This window comes from Strix uralensis, chromosome Z (genome assembly GCF_047716275.1).
Source record: "Strix uralensis isolate ZFMK-TIS-50842 chromosome Z, bStrUra1, whole genome shotgun sequence".
Taxonomy (NCBI): domain Eukaryota; kingdom Metazoa; phylum Chordata; class Aves; order Strigiformes; family Strigidae; genus Strix; species Strix uralensis.
The window spans coordinates 11,584,192-11,601,347 of NC_134012.1; the positions used below are offsets into that span (position 1 = coordinate 11,584,192).

General features: G+C 40.1%; 1 protein-coding gene across 1 annotated transcript in view; it reads left to right on the forward strand.

The window, feature by feature from the left end:
• The window catches only part of IPO11 (importin 11), a 115,970-nt gene extending 99,124 nt beyond the window's left edge, over positions 1 to 16,846 (forward strand). Inside the window, exons 31-32 of the mRNA XM_074855831.1 lie at positions 3,456 to 3,540; positions 16,530 to 16,846. Coding sequence (XP_074711932.1) covers positions 3,456 to 3,540; positions 16,530 to 16,694 — 250 coding nt within the window. The 3' untranslated portion in view covers positions 16,695 to 16,846. The remainder of the gene's footprint in view (positions 1 to 3,455; positions 3,541 to 16,529) is intronic.
• The last annotated feature ends 310 nt before the right edge of the window (positions 16,847 to 17,156 follow it).

Consider the following 17,156-nt stretch of genomic DNA (forward strand, 5'->3'; position numbering starts at 1 on the left):
ATACGTAGGCAGTTGACATGCAAGAGTTCTATTTTCACAGGAGTGAATGTTTTAGTAAGATAGGAAATTTTTGGTCTTAAGAAAAAATAATGGTAATGAAGGGATGAAGGGCTTCAAATGGCAGTCAATATAATCTTATATTGTTCATTAAGTTAGCTACTAAATGATGTGTTAAAATGTTTATATGCTTAGATTTCCTTTTTGCTGACTTGGCTATTATATGTAAAATTACAATCCCACAAGCTTGTGTGTTGATAGGGTGATAGCTCACAGTTTCTTTGATGTGGCATCTGTAGTTTAACCAAGATCTTTTCCTAAATGCCTCAGCCTCATTAAGTGGACCTAGTATACAATACTTCGTGGCCTGGAGAGCTTGAAAACCTATCCCACAAGGACAATGCTCCCCCTTCAGTTGTTCCACTTAACACACCTGCTGCTAGAGGGCATACCTCAAAAGAGACTTTCCAGAGCTGGGAGCAAGAGTTTGTGGCAGGAAGGTGGTGTCAGGGGTGCTTGGAGTGCACTGCCGCCCAGCACCACACTCACTCATCTTCTGCAGACTCCTAGGTTACTGGTGATACTCCATCAAACCTGGAAAAGTAATAAAACACTGAATAGTAAGGATTTTTAGGACAGATCTTAATGATGTTTTTTCTAACGATTACATGGTTTTAGAATGATGGAGAGTTGTAAGACATTAAAAACAGGTGCTCTACAAGATGTCCCTACAGACACTATATTCTAACAACAGTATTTTCTGTTAATTAGATGCTAAGAATCAAATGTTTTCAATGTTTTCTAACTTTCAGATAATTACCTGGTGATGGAACAGACTATATCTGAACTAATTAATTGCCTAAGGGGACGTTTGCTGGCACTGAAGCCAGCTGGCACAGAACAGCCTGCATGCAATCTATTAAGTTTTCCTCCACTTAAAACAGGTGGTATGCACACTAGTGTGCTCTGAGAATGTCCATACATGCTGAGCCTGATCTGTGCCCAAGAACTGCTTGCAAAAGTACTTTTTTTTTCTACCTCTCAGTAGAGAAGATGTAACTTCAAAGTCTGGCAATGTGCTTTGGCACCGTGTTCTATTTACTATCAGAGACAATGTTAGGGTCACTTCTATTTCTAAACATGTTACTTTGCCTGCACTTGTTAAAAACAGTTATCACAGAGAAATAAATAAAACTTTGTCTTAGTACATTTCATATTTTAAGCTTGAAGGCCTGTAGAACTTGTCACTGTACTTTTCCAAACTCTGGACACTGTTTTTGCTTTATAAAATATAGACACACTGAACCAAGGACATATTCCTGTTGGCAGATATGGAATGGGCTGTTAGAAAGATTCTGACATTTGTGTTCTACATTTTGACATCATCTGAAAGTAAATAAAATGAGAGCAGTCATCTGGAGTTGTGTGCTATTCTGGCTCTGCAGGTTGAAGAAGAATGGTTTTAAACGTGAACTGGCTCAGAAAAAAATTGTGTACTCTGCTGACCATCATAGTATCTATTTACTGTAGTGCAGAGACAAAATATATACATGTTTAGCACAGGAAAATCAAAGCTGAAGCAATATAGAACTGCAGCCAGTAAAGGATAAAGAAGGGGTAAATATGCACAGGGAAAACTGTACACATTAAATGATAGTGATGGTTTAAGTGTAAGCTAACCATGAATACATTTAAAATGGAAATGTGAAGAAACCGTTGTAGTTAGAGCAATGAAATTTTGGAAGAGCCGTTCCAAATACAAAAGCTGAGATAAAGGTCTTGCCAGTTTTTAGATGGAATTTTGATCAGATTCTGAAAATTATTACACGATGCCCTGGCTTACAGTACAAAGGGATTACACTCAAGTTTTTCTAGTCTTTATGTTTTGCATTGTAGTGATAATTACAAGAAAGCTTTACAGACTTGAGATTTTCTGGAACAGGGAGCATTCCATTGCTCTAGTCTTGTCTCACCAGTATTCACATTTTTTCAATTTTATCTTATTTTTTTATTCCATCCTCTCCTAGCTTTTTTTAATTACTTTGTGGGACCTAAAATTTATCACCGTCTGAAAAAGTTAATTCAATCTTGTTTGGTAATTTACATATTTTTGTCTCCTTTTTAATAAACTGACTTGTGAGAAATCATGCCATTTATGAGCAGAGGAGACGTGATTTGCTGTATAATTTTGAAATAACTAACTCCTTTGGAAGTGGCTTCTGTGTTAGCATTTGACTCTTCTGCCTTCCTGTTTAGCAAGTGTTTCATACAGCTCTAAACACGTTAACAGAAAACTGAATATATAAACAGAGTAAGTCTGAACATTTTCACATAAAATCACAACTTCTTCTCATTTTAGTAACTTTAAAACAAGTTATTCATCTTAGCTACAGGAACATTTCACCTGTTAATGGAACGCAGCAATTAAAAATGCAATCAGCAATAATGTGCACCTGTCCTGGTGCTTCGTAATATGTAGATTATGTGTCCTTCCTGCCATGAAACATACCTAATATAGGGTGGCACGTTGTTGTCGCCTGAGTGATTTTTAAATCCTTTTGGTTTCTAAACAGATTTTCTAGGAAAAATTTGGTAAAGTGGTGGAATATGTATGTATTCTTTCCACATAGAGAATGTAAAGTGAATGGAAGGCATGTTTGCTCTAGGATAGTTTTCACCAGTGTCTTTATAAAGTCCATTCAAACTGTTTCAAGAGACAAAAGAACCTCTGGAATTTAAGCTATTATTTTTTTCATATTTTCTGGTTTTACACTTGCTACAAAAATAATAGTTACAATTTGGCTATTACTTATGCATATTGGTACCTACCAGTTGAGGGTGGAGCAAAACAAAAAATAAGACATTTAAAAGCTTTGCTTTACCTGCCTAGAAAAAACTCTTATAAATAAATGACTGCAGAAGCTAACTCATTTCTGTCTATGTAAAACATGATTGTTCAGTGTCTTGCAGATTTTAGTGTCTAGAACCAATAGCAGTGACCATATTAGTTTTCAGATCCTCTTGTTAAAGATCTCACAGGAAAACATGGATGTTATGAGAGATCTTTGCTAGTTTTACATATGTGCCACTTTGATTTTCATGTTGATAGGATACAGAGTGCTTGTATGCACTTCCTTGGAAAGATTGAAAAATTCAAGTTAGGACAGTAGACTTTTCTATATTTTTTTAAACCCATGTAGTCTGTTTTCTATATGCAGAAATGCATTTTTAAGCCACAACTTAAGTTAAAATGTGGAGGATAACATTATTATGTGGTGTAGGTGACACAGAACATGCATTCAGGCTTCTTTAGATTCACTGTTCTCAGAAAAAAATTACTTGCTAGCAGATTGCCTGGCTTTCATCAAACTCTCTCTTATCTGTCCTGTTTTTAAAAGTGCTTTAAAATAACTTTTAATGATAATATATGTTAAAAGTAGTCTTATTCCCATTCTTAGCTGCATGTTGATGTCTCATTTTGAAGAGCTCAAAGTTACAGAAGATGAGGAACCTCCCACAGAACAAGACAAAAGGAAAAAAATTGTAAGTTTTAGATCTGTTATTCAGTTATAGAACTGATTATGTGATTCACTTGTGTCAGACTAAATTCTTTGCCTTTGGATTTGGTTCATCTGTTCTTGGAAAATTCATCTCTTGAATCAAAAAAAGGAAAATGCTTTGATGACAAACTTTACAGCCACAACACTTATGCTTCTGCTTTGCTTTTGAGTCTTGGAAAATGTTGCCAAAGTAAAGATCATCTGTTCACAAAATCTGGACATTATAATACTAAAACACTATAAAAAGGATTTACTGAAAAATGGAGGGAGCTAAAGCTTACTGAAATGTCATTGCAGACCAAATTTTCTCATATTTAAAACAATCTTGATTTTATTGGATTATGTCTTTTACCTGCACAGCCATTGATCCATATGCTTGCATAGAACCTTTTTCTAATGGAAAGAACTCTTAATAAGGAGCATCAATTTAGATGAAGATACCTGGATTAGGTACCATGTAATTGTGCTATTTTTGTCCAACCCAATCTGTGAATGTTCGTAATCTAACTTATTTTTGCAAGAGATCAGAGAAACTGGTTCCTCACACAGAAAACTGCAGTGTACAGATGCTGTGGAGTAAAACAGTCTGAACTGCTTGTCATTGAATAATTGCGAAACATGGGATTGGGTGATTGAGTAGATGTGTGTAGCTCTGTTGGACATTTGCTTTAACTGACGTACGTGTATCCAAAAGAATACTTGTGGACAGTCCTTTACCACTTTATTTCTTGGAGCAGATAAGAGCTTGGATGGCTTTTGACAGTTTGCATTACTTGTTTTTTAAATCACTGAATGCTTTTTGGTTTGTTAGTAGGCTTTTTTTAAAATACTAATCAATATATGGTTCCTTTATTAAGAAGGAAAATTACACTAAAACTGTTGCATATTCTTCTGCTATTAGCAATACCTTAAGAAAAATTACTACTGTCTTGCAATTTCATATATAAACAAAATACGGAAATATTATTTTCTATGGTCCTTTAAAATGTATTAGATAGTTCTGTAATTCAGTTACTCTTAAAAGCATCTCTAGACTGTCTTAAATTTGGTTATATTTTCTTCCACCTTGTGGGTTTAAATTAAACTCTAGACACTTGTTGCAGAATGATACTCATTCTTAGCAGTTTTGGATAATCTCTTGACATATATAGGCAGAAATATCTTTATTGATAGGGATTGATGTATCTATATCAATAGGGACAGAGATGTGTTTGGTTTGTCAATCAGATTTAAAAGACAAAGTGAATTTAAATCTACGGTCATTTCATGGTTTTAGTTTTCTTTGAATATACTCAAATTTTATTTCTCCCTGGCTGAAGTTTTAATAACTTTCTTGAAGAAATTATCTTCATTTTTCAGTTACAGGTTGACCTTAATAGTTTGGACATGTATTTAGGAATTCAGACTTGTTATATTTGCTGTGGACTACCTTCAACGTGGATATATCAGGAAGAATGAAAAGTAGGGCACATTGGTTTATGACCTGTATTATTCTTCCCTCCTAGATGATACAATGCAACAGCGTAGTGTTGATGAACACAGCCATAAAAAGGACCTGTTCTAGGGTCACATGCAGTACAGTCAGTGGCCATTTGAATAAAGAGAAATGGCTGTGGTTTGGTAAGGAGGAGCCAGAACCATGACATGACAATGCAGGTTTTGATTTAGAGCAGCCCCCAGGGAGCGCGAGTGACCAGGAGCACGGCGAAGAGGGCGGGCAAACAGGGCGCGGGTGCGGCAGATGCCTGCGGCGCAGCAGTTTGCGCAGCAGTTCGCGCAGGCAGGACGCAGTCCATCTCCAGGGTCTATAACTACTGAGCTAGTTCTCATCTTATTGTCCTCCACGAGTAGACTGAACCATGGTCTCCACTTGCGCAAAACCACCACCAGAAAGAATGTGGTGACCCAGACGGAGCTGCCACACAAACATGCAGTGGTCCAGATCCTGGGCTGCAGGGAGGCCTGAGCCCATCAATCCTGCTGGAGGGCAGCAGTGACAGCACCTGTGTGTGCTGCGATCAGCTGGATGACCTGCTCAGCCTGGTGGCAGAACTCAAAGAAGAGGTCACAAGATTAAGAAGGATTAGGGAGTGTGAAAGGGAGATTGATTGGTGGAGTAGCACCTTGGCACCCCTAAACCAACAGGAGCAAATGGAGGCTCCAAACGAGGTAGGTAATCCCTCACCCTCTTGCTACCAGGCAGAAAGAGGGGACGTGAGAGGTGGGGGAAGCTGGAAACAGGTCCCCACTCAGGGAGGCAGGAAAATCCTCTCCCGACCTCCCTCATCCTTCATGGTGTCCCTTCACAATAGATTTGGGGCCCTGGAACTTTTGAGTGAAGAAGAGAAGGAGGAAGAGAATGAGACAAACAAGGAGGAAGACCAAGGTCCACCAAGACCAGGTCGTTCTGGACCAGGTATTAAAACCAGTGCTAAAAAGAACCCCAGAAGAATCAGTGTAGTGGGTGACTCCATTCTGAGGGCCAATATGCAGATCAGGCCCGCTTCATAGGGAAGTTGCTGCCTCCCTGGGGCCTGGGTCAAGGACCTCACGGCAAAACTCCTTGCTCTAGTGAGACCCAAGGACTACTACCCGCTCTTGGTTTTTCAGGTAGGTAGTGATGACATTACCAGGAGAAGTCCTAAAGCAATGAGGAGAGATTTCAGGTCCTTGGGGAAACTGATTAAGGGGTCGGGGGCACAAATTCTGTCCTCCATCCCTTCAGCTGGGGGGATGGATGAAGAAGAATACAGGAGAACTCAACAGATGAACCTGTGGCTCCAAGACTGGTGTTACCAGCAGGGCTTTGGATTTTTCAATCACAGGTTAGTATACAGGACACCAGTCCTTTTGGCATCAGATGGGATGCACCTGTCCCAGAGGGGGAAAAGGATCTTGGGGCAGGAGTGAGCTGGGCTCATTGAGAGAGCCTTAAACTAGACTTGAAGGGGGCAAAACATCAGCCCATCTGAAGTGCATGTATACCAATGCACACAGCATGGGTAACAAACAGGAGGAGCTTGAAGCCATGATGAAACAGGAAAATTATGATGTAGTGGCTGTTACAGAAACATGGTGGGATGTCTCCCATGACTGGAGTGTGCCAGTTGATAGCTACAAGCTCTTTAGGAGGGACAGACAAGGAAGGAGAGGTGGTGGGGTGGCGCTGTATGTTAGGGACTGTTATGATTGTTTTGAGTACAAGTGTAGTGAAGACAGGGTGGAGTGTCTTTGCGTTAGAATCAGGGGGAAGGCCAACAGGGCAGATGTTGTAGTAGGAGTCTACAATAGGCCACCCACCCAGGACAGAGAGGTGGATGAAATATTCTATAGGCATTTAGGAGAAATCTCACAATCACTTGCCCTTGTTCTTGTGGGAGACTTTAACTTCCCAGACATCTGCTGGAAATACAACACAGCAGAGTGGGATCAGTCCCGGAGATTCCTGGAATGTGTGGGAGACAACTTCCTGATGCAGCTGGTGGAGAACCAACCAGAGAAGGTGCCCTGCTGGATCTCCTCTTTGTGAACAGAGAAGGACTGGTGGATGATGTGGCGGTCGGAGGACGACTAGGGCATAGCGATCATGAAATAATAGAGTTCTCTATTCTTAGAGAAGCCAGGAGAGAGGGCAGCAGAACTGACATGCTGGACTTGAAAAGGGCTGACTTTGTCTTGTTTGGGCACCTGCTTAACAGGATCCCTTGGGAGATGGTCCTGAAGGGTATAGGGGTCCAGGAAGGCTGGGCGCTCTTCAAAAGGAAGTCCTAAAGGCTCAGGAGCAGGCGGTCCCCAGGTGCTGTAAGAGAAGCTGGCGACAGAGAAGACCACCCTGGCTGAACAGGGAGCTTTGGCTGCAACTCAGGGAGAAAAGGAGAGTTTACAGCCCTTGGAAGAAGGGGCTAGCCACTCACAGTGATTACAAAGATGCTGTGAGGCTGTGCAGGGTGGAAATCAGGAGGTCTAAAGCCCAGCTGGAAATTAATCTGGCTTCAGCAATCAAGGATAACAAGAAATGTTTCTATAAGTATGTCAACAGCACAAGAAAGACCAGGAAGAGCCTCCATCCCCTGCTAGAAGCAGGAGGAAACATGGTAACAAATTATGAGGAGAAGGCTGAGGTCCTTAATGCCTTCTTTTCCTCAGTCTTTAATAAGACTAGTTGTATTGAGGGAATCCAGCCTCCTCAGCCAGAAGACAGAGACTGGGAGAACGACCCCCCCACATTCCAGGAGGAGACAGTCAGTGACCTACTGCATCACATAGACATACACAAGTCTATGGGACCAGAGGGGATACACCCGAGGGTGCTGAAGGAGCTGGCTGGGGTGCTCGCCAAGCCACTTTCCATCATTTACCAGCAGTCCTGGCTGACCGTGGAGGTCCCGACAGATTGGAAACTGGCCAGTGTGACACCCATATATAAGAAGGTTTGGAAGGATGATCCAGGAAATGACAGGCCTGTCAGCTTGACATCGGTGCCTGGGAAGCTGATGGAGCAGCTCATCCTGAGTACCATCATACAACACATGCGGGACAACCAGATGATCAGGCCCAGTCAGCATGGGTTTATGAAAGGCAGGTCCTGCTTGACAAACCTGATCTCATTCTACGACAGGGTGACCTTCTTACTGGATGAGGGAAAGGCTGTGGATGTAGTTTACCTTGACTTCAGTAAGGCCTTTGACACTGTTTCCCACAGCATTCTCCTGGCGAAACTGGCTGCTCCAGGCTTGGATGGGCACACGCTTTGCTGGGTGAAAAACTGGCTGGATGGCCAGGCCCAAAGAGTTGTGGTGAATGGAGTTAAATCCAGTTGGCGGCCGGTCACGAGTGGTGTCCCCCAGGGCTCAGTTTTGGGGCCACTCCTGTTTAACATCTTTATTGATGATCTAGACGAGGGGATCGAGTGCACCCTCAGTAAGTTTGCAGATGACACCAAGTTGGGTGGGAGTGTTGATCTGCTCGAGGGTAGGGAGGCTCTGCAGAGAGACCTGGACAGGCTGGAGCGATGGGCTGAGGCCAACTGGAGGAGTTTCAATAAGGCCAAATGCCGGGTGCTGCACTTGGGCCACAACAACCCCCAGCAGCGCTACAGGCTTGGGGAGGAGTGGCTGGAGAGCTGCTGGAGAGCTGCCAGTCAGAGAGGGACCTGGGGGTGTTGATTGACAGCTGGCTGAACATGAGCCAGCAGCTTCCTGGCCTGTATCAGAAATAGTGTGGCCAGCAGGAACAGGGAAGTGATCTTACCCCTGTACTCGGCACTGGTGAGGCCGCACCTCGATGACTGTGTTCAGTTTTGGGCCCCTCACTACAAAAAGGACATTGAATTACTCGAGCGTGTCCAGAGAAGGGCAACGAAGCTGGTGAAGGGTCTGGAGCACATGTCGTACGAGGAGCAGCTGAGGGAACTGGGGGTTTTAGTCTGGAGAAGAGGAGGCTGAGGGGAGACCTCATCAACCTCTACAACTACCTGAAAGGAGGTTGCAGAGAACTGGGGATGAGCCTCTTTAGCCAAGAAATAAGTGATAGGACAACAGGTAATGGCCTCAAGTTGCACCAGGGAAGGTTTAGACTGGATATTAGGAAGTATTTCTTTACAGAATGGGTTGTCAGGCATTGGAATGGGCTGCCCAGGGAGGTGGTGGAGTCCCCATCCCTGGAGGTGTTTAAGAGTAGGGTCAACATAGCGCTGAGGTATATGGCGTAGTTGGGAACTGTTAATGTTGGGTTGATCGTTGGACAGGATGGTCTTCAAGGTCCTTTCCAACCTAGACAATTCTGTGATTCTGTGATTTACATGGGAAATACATCTTCCCTTGCATGACACTTGCCTTTTTTTTGTAATGAATTGCTTGTGATTTGTTCCTCAGATGTTCTTTAAACATTCAGCTTAACCAGCTTTTCAGCCTTTGTTTCCTTGGAAGGTGTACACAGAATAAATTGTTCTACATGAACATCGAAGCTTCACTTTCATTTCAGATCTCATAATCTAAGTTGTAACTATTTCCACAGTTACTGTGTTTTCTAGATTCCTAAGCATTATGTGAAAACCCTGTTTTTCCCCTTTTAGTACTCTTTTTTAAGAATAGCTTTCTGTTTTACTCTTCTCATTCCTGTATTTAGCTGATTATTGACAATGTATTTCAGACTTGAGCCTTCTATACTGTCATTTTTTCAGCTAACTTTAGTATTCATTGGTTTCTTATTTCTAAGTGATTTCTCACAGCTGTTAAAGCAAGGAAACTCTTATTTGTTTTGAATGTCTGCTATAACTTAATTCTGAATCCCAGCTGAAATTTCTTAGTCTAAATTTTTGTGGATTGTGCAGCAACTGAGACATGCCAGTTCTCATGGCTGTTTATTTCAGAATGATACAGGTCATTTGAGTAGGTCAGTAGTAGTAGAAGTGTCAAATAATAATTGGGATTGTTAATCATGGCTTTCAAAGCACAGCTAGCAGTTGATTTGAAAAACTGGATTAAAACCAAAACATCACCTGGGCCCATTCCTACACACCTATACTGGAATTTTTTTCCTCTCTAGGAAGATCAGTGCACACACTCAATTCATGTAACATTTAGAACAACTGCAGTAGCAGGTACCTCTGGTGAAGGAAAAGTGGGAACAAACATTTGAAGTGAGAAGAGGAAAAATCAAGAAGGACCTAAAGGGAGTCTGCAATCAATTTAAAGTTTCTAGTCTCCTGTCCCACTTCATTCCTGAGGGGTTTCTACCTTCTATATATTCCATTGCTGAATCAGCAGCTTGTACCAGGGCTTAGAGCTTAAACCTCATAACACAATAATGAAAAGATAAATGGGATTCCCTCTTTCAATATAATAACGCTTTACAACTTCGAAGGCCACTAATATGAGAGAAAAGATAAACTGGCATGGTCCATGCTAAGTATCACTTCCTGATGTTAGCACAGGGTCTACATATTTTTCTTTGATCTATCCCTTTATCCTGTCATTGGCACCTCTCTTTATTATTATGCGTAGCTCACCATTACTAAAGAGAGCTTTAGCTAGGACAGTGCTTTATAAGTTTATGATAATTTTATGTAATTGACAGTTGTAGATACTGCTATATTTTTGCAAATATATTGAAGAAAATGTAGACAGGTGGAGAGTAATTCATGACATTGAGGTCTATACATTATGTGCAATGCAAGTGACTTATTTTTATATGCCCTTAATGTATATTTTTAAGAACTCTGGCATCATTATTCAAAAAGGGAGTTAAGCTTTAGCAGCTCTTTATTTGAAACTGTGGAGCAGAAAAATTAAGTACATTCAATTAAAAATCTTATTTAAAGTCTTATTTAAACTTGAAGTACTCATGCTGGTGCATGTTTTAGGTGATGCTTATATATAAATATAGGTGGCTTGGGAGGTTTTTTTATTTCAACCTAGTATGGGAAGAAGCTAGATTAATTGTGATTTTACATCTTCAGGAAAATAAATAAATGAGTTACAGTGTAATAAGCTAGATGATCAAGTTTTATGTGATAATGTGGTTTACTAGAAGTAATACTTTTACTTCATTGTTTGGGGTATAATTTCTCCTTATGCATTTAATTATCCACAGATCTAATGCAAGTCCTACTGAAATCTGTTAAAAAGCTTTGATATTGGGAGCCTTTCGTACTGTCTGACTCCATTTTATAATCACTGTTTAAAGGATACATTCCGTCCTTAAACTATTTTTCCAGTCTTTCCCAGAGCATCACAGTTACGAGATACTAACGATCATGGTAAATATGTATGATTTTATGTCCAGCATTCTTGCTTCCTCTTTAGTGTCAACGTATCCATACTTAAACTGAAGAGAATCTCTAAGTTCTGGAAATCCTTTCAACAATTCAGCAAAAATTTTCAACGAAAACAGATATGACCAAAACACTTTTCCAAGTTTTACTTGTTCTTGCATTTAATGCCATTCCATTGGCTTGGGTCATCTCTTGTAGTGATTAGATCACTGTTTCAGTACAGAATAATATATGTTTATTGGAAACTGTGATTTTTGACTGTAGTGTTGTCTAAAGAGATCCACCTAACAAATATTGGTTCAAACAACTGGTAATTCTGCAGAATGCCATTGATGCTGGCAAGCGGAGTTGGTTGTTCTGTAAAACCTCTGTACTGCTTTTCTGATTCAAACTGCTCTTTACAACCAGTGAGATGGAAGATTAGTTTCTTCCGTCCAGCCCCAAGGTAGGCACCTGTGTCCAGATTCAAGATTAACTTGTAAAGTAACTAGATTCAAAAGCTAGTCAAATCAGGTTTTCACTGAGTGGTGTAAAGCACATTTCAGTAGTGTGTCTTTCCTTGCCAAACTTATGTTTCCTGTATGTAGCTGTTTTGACTAAGAAGCTGTTGGAATTTTCTAGTTTTTTTTTTCTTTTACTGGAAATTAGGTGTGTTTTGCTCTTAAGAGAAACAGGAGCATTTCAATTAAAAAAAAAAACTCTAGCCACACACCTAGGAACTCAGCACACGTACTTTGATTGAAAAATACAGTCCTTGACACGGTGTTTACAGACTTAAGTAGCCAGTGTTAATATTGATATGGTTGTGTTCCATGCTGGACTGATGTTGGATGTTCAGTGCTTAGCAAGCTGGTAACTCAGTTTTTAAGAGGATGATTCTTCAAATAGAATAATCTGAAAACATCTTATGGGTCTTTTCTTAAACCAGATACTATTTCAATTTTTTCGTAATGAAAATACAGTGAATAAAGATCAGAGTTTACTGTGCTACCAGACTTACAATTTTGATTACTTATTCAGCTAAGATTGCAAATGATTGTCTAATATTGTTGACAAACATTATGCCAAGCTATTTCATTTGTTTTGATACTTCTGAATACAAGTTCTAAAAATGCAGCATGAAAGGAAAGCAAATGTATTATTGTTGCAGAAAACTTTAATTTACTTGAAATATTTTTGATGTGACTATCTGAATGAAATCAAATTAGTGTATTAACTCCTTAATTAAGTCTGAAGACTCTTAAGTGCCATTTGGCTTACAGATACTAGATGTGGCTTCTAGCAGCAAGCATTAATCATACTACAAAAGTCCCTACTGGTTCACAGTACTGCTGCTTTGAACTGTGAGTGATAGGTTTATGCCTGTTGCAATAAACTAAGTGGAGTTTTTGCATTGGGTTTGTGTGGCAAGGTTTTGGTAGTGAAGGGGGCTACAGGCGTGCTTCTGTGAGAAACTGCTAGAAGCCAATGCTAGCCACCTCCAAGACCCACCGCTGGCCAAGGCCAAGCCCATCAGTGATGGTGGTAGCACCTCTCCGATAACATACTTAAGAAATGGTAAAAAAAAACCCTGCGCATCTGCAGCCAGAAGAGAGGAGTGAGAGTATGTGAAACAACTCTGCAGACACCAAGGTCAGTGAAGAAGGAAGAAGAGGAGATGCTCCAGGCACCAGAGCAGACATTCCCCTGCAGCCCCTGGTGCAGCCCATGGTGGGGCAGGCTGTGCCCCTGAAGCCCATGGAGGTCTACGGGGGAGCAGATCTCCACCTGCAGCCCCTGGAGGACCCCACTCAGAGCAGGTGGATGCACCTGAAGGAGGCTGTGACCCTGTGGGAAGCCCACGCTGGAGCAGGCTCCTGGCAGGACCTGTGGACCCGTGGAGAGAGGAGCCCACGCTGGAGCAGGTTTGCTGACAGGACTTGTGACCCCATGGGGGACCCACACTGGAGCAGTCTGTTCCTGAAGGACTGCAGCCCGTGGAAGGGACCCATGCTGGAACAGTTCATGAACTGCAGCCTGTGAGAAGGACTCACAATGGAGCAGTTTGTGGAGGACTGTCTGCTGTGGGAGGGACCCCACACTGGAGCAGGGGAGGAGTGTGAGGAGTCCTCCCCATGAGGAGGAAGGAGTGGCAGAGACAATGGGTGATGAACTGACCACAACCCCCATTCCCCATCCTCCTGTGCCACTATGGGGGAGGCAGTAGAAAAAATTGGGAGTGAAGTTAAGCTAGGGAAGAAAGGAGGGGTGGAGGAAGATGTCTTTTAAAGATTTGGTTTTATTTCTCATTATCCTACTTTGATTTGACTGGTAATAAATTAAACAATTCCCCAAGTTGGAGTCTCTTTTGCCCATGATGGTAACTGGTGAATGATCTTTCTCTGTCTTTATCTCAACCCACAAGCCTTTCATTATATCTTCTCTCCCCTGTCCAGCTGAGAAGGGGGAGTGATAGAGCGGCTTTGGTAGGCACCTGCTGTCTTCCCGGGGTCAATGCACCACAGTTTTGTACAATTTCTCACTTGTCCCAATAGAACATATATTAGTAAATATTCAACAGAAGTGTTTCAGTTACTTTCCTATCTAATGCAAAGAGTACATATAAAGTTCACTAGCTTTACTGAATTTCTATGAAAATGTGGAATTATAATACTTCTAAAATCAAAGTAATTATGTACCAAAGTTGCAGTGCATATGGTAGCCTATTCCTGTAACTCCCAGCATTGTGCAAATCCAGCAGCTCTGTTAAGAATAAAAAATATTAACTTCTGTAATGTATTAAGTTTTGTCGTCTTCACTTCGGTGTTTTTTTCAAGATTACTTGTTTCTTGGTAACATTGCAGAGACGATTATTTGGAAACCCATTGTCACCTGCCATGAGGCAGGTGCTAGAAGGTTAGCACCTCTAAGAGATGCGGGAGAGCATCTCTATAATTATTATTTTAAGAGATGCTAGAGATAGCTCAGACTTGAAGTTCCAGCAAGCTTTGCAAATAAGCAAGTATTCAAAGCCTTCATTTTCAAAACAATACAGCACTTCCGTTCAGAGTTTGAAAACCATCATTGGGCTGCTAGAAGAGCATTACACATATACTTGTATTCTAGTAGCTTGTTAAAATTGGGAAAAAAATTGGACTTAAGTTGAGACTTATTAGTGAACATTGCAAATGAGATGTTTATGTACCATTGACGTAAATCTGGTTTTCTTCATTTCTTTTTTGTTTTTTTTTTTTAGGTATCAGAATAAACTTTGTAACACGAAATTGCTGATTAGGTGAATTTGTCTTGGCAGAGTAGAAAGAAAAATTACTCCCATTCTAAATCTGTGTATGTAAGGGTTTATGGTAGGGTCACATAAATCATACAGTTAACTAAATATGTAGACTAGTTGGTTTGTGGGTTAAAAGGTTGTTAAAGAATGGCTTTTTAGTGGTGTTTCCCAAGGTGTCTAGTGGTGCTTTGTTAGGGTCACCTGTATGTGTCCCAAATTACAGTTGTTGGTTAACATGTAAATTGTTCAGAAACTGGTAGATTCTTTGCTTGGCAAGACAGTCTTTTTTTTTTATCCTGTAGATTATGCTAATGCTGTTACAAAAGGATATCACTAACTGTGGCAAATTTTGGTTACAGTAGCTGTGGTATAGAACTTTTGTTAGAAAAGTCTGTTTATATTCTAGAGACCAGTTTACATTTACTGAGAAGAATTATTACAGAATACTAAACTGTTGTTTGCAATTACTCCCCTTTTCAAGAGTGTAATGTTAGAAATAAATAATAAAAAGATCATATCTTACCTTTGAAATGTAAAATAGCTGGATAGTAGAAAATGGTGAAGGATTGAAGGCTAAAAAGACAATATTAGGAATACTGAGGAATGACTGAGAGATTTACAGTGTGAAAGGTGAGATGACCATAATAAGAAAGAAGAACTTGTAAGCACTGATGGAAGAGGCTAAAAAGCAGCCTCCTTTTTCACTGGAGTTGTTAGTAAGAAATAAGACTAACTTCTCTTTTGTGGTAATTACAGTGGTTTTGCATGCTTTACTCCATCTTATATTTATGTGGCTGTTTCAGTCTTTCCCCCTGGTTTAGGTATAATATTGTTTAATAAATAAGTAAATAATCTTAAAATTTAATGTCTTTCACTCCATATTAAAATTCAAATATTTCTTTTTTGTATCATGCCAAAACAACAGTTGTTGGCAAGTTTAATATGCCAACATGGCAGTTGAGGCAAGTTTAATATGCCTCATTTCTTTGGAAATAGCAGTATAGCAGGGTATTATGAGTTCAGAAGTCTTCTATTTCAGTGGGCTTTAAGATCTAGCATTATATTTTTCCTGACCTTCCAGCATAAATAGTAGTGTTGTTTGGTTTTGATACTAAGATGAAGAGATCACAGGTCTGCAGTAATTGCCCATTTATTTCAACATTATACTTCTTTATGATGTGGCAAGCTCCAGGTGTCCCCACCTCCTGTCCCCTTTCATCCAGCCTGGTGGACTGAGGGACAAATGCTGCGTAACTCTGTGTCCTTAGCCTGATCACACCTGTCTTCTGATACTGAAGTTAAGAGTAGGTCCTCTGTCAGTGTAGCCCCTTCATTTACCTAGCAGTTAACTGTGGAAAATAGTGGAACTGTGGAAAATGCTCTGTCCCTCCCTGCCAAAAAGAAAACTGCATAATCCAGCTGGATTGATGAGGTTGTATAGGTACTAGTACTGAAAAGTGTGTCTATTTTTTATGCGTATGGACAGTTTATTGTAGTTGTTGTTTGTCATATAATCTAAACTAGTCTAACTTTTTCACTGTTTTGTTTCCTTACTAATAAAATGTCAGTTATATCATGCCATCTCTAAAGTGCATGTCATGGTAACATCTGATGTGTTTTCTAGGAGTTATGGCAAACTCATTCATCAGTAATTAACAAAGCAGCTTTAAAATTATTTTACTTTATAGAAGGGTGAAGTCTTACAGCAGACTCAGTCCATGATTTGAGACTGTTTCAAATAGTTTTAAACTGATATTTGCTTTTGATAATAATTAATTTGATCTTTGCTTTACAGTCTTTTTCCTCTTGTTTCTCAAATAAGTACAAAGCAGAAGATTTCTTTCTTGAGGTTATAAAAGAGATGAGTAAGTTGCAGAGTATTTTTTAGTGCATTATTACATATTTTTCTCTTACATGTTTTCCACAGCTTGCACTGAAGGACCCTGTACACACTGTGTCATTGCAGCAGTTCGTCTATGAGAAGCTAAAGGCACAGCAGGAATTACTGGGAGAACAAGGTTTTCAGGCACTTATGGAAACCGTGGATACAGAAATAGTTGCACAGCTACAAAAATTTTTACAAGGCTTCTAAATAAGCAGAAACAAGATTTTGTATGTTCACTTTTCTTTTCAAAAAAATAAGAAGGAGCTCTAGCCTTCCATCTTGTCTGGAAGAGCCTACTGAAAGCTGAAAATAACTTGTGTTAAATAAAAAATAAGTTTCTGTTGTTGCTATCAAACTAATTTTGGTAATGCTTTATTTTTTAACAATGTACTTAGGGTTTTATCATCAAAGTAACACTTCCATGATTCCTAACATGGTATGTGCTGTCCTAGATAGTACCATTTTTTTGGTACCATTACTGGCTTTTTGGTTAACAAAGCTGCATCATAAACTGAGAGGTCTGAAGAAAGTTAGTAATGTATATTAATGAGAAGTGTCTGTTAATCCAGCAGTATAATTCAGTATCAGGAGCTGCTTGTCTTGATACTGTATATCTGTAACTTTATCTTCTTCCTGTTACCATTTCTTGACTGTACATTCAACCATACA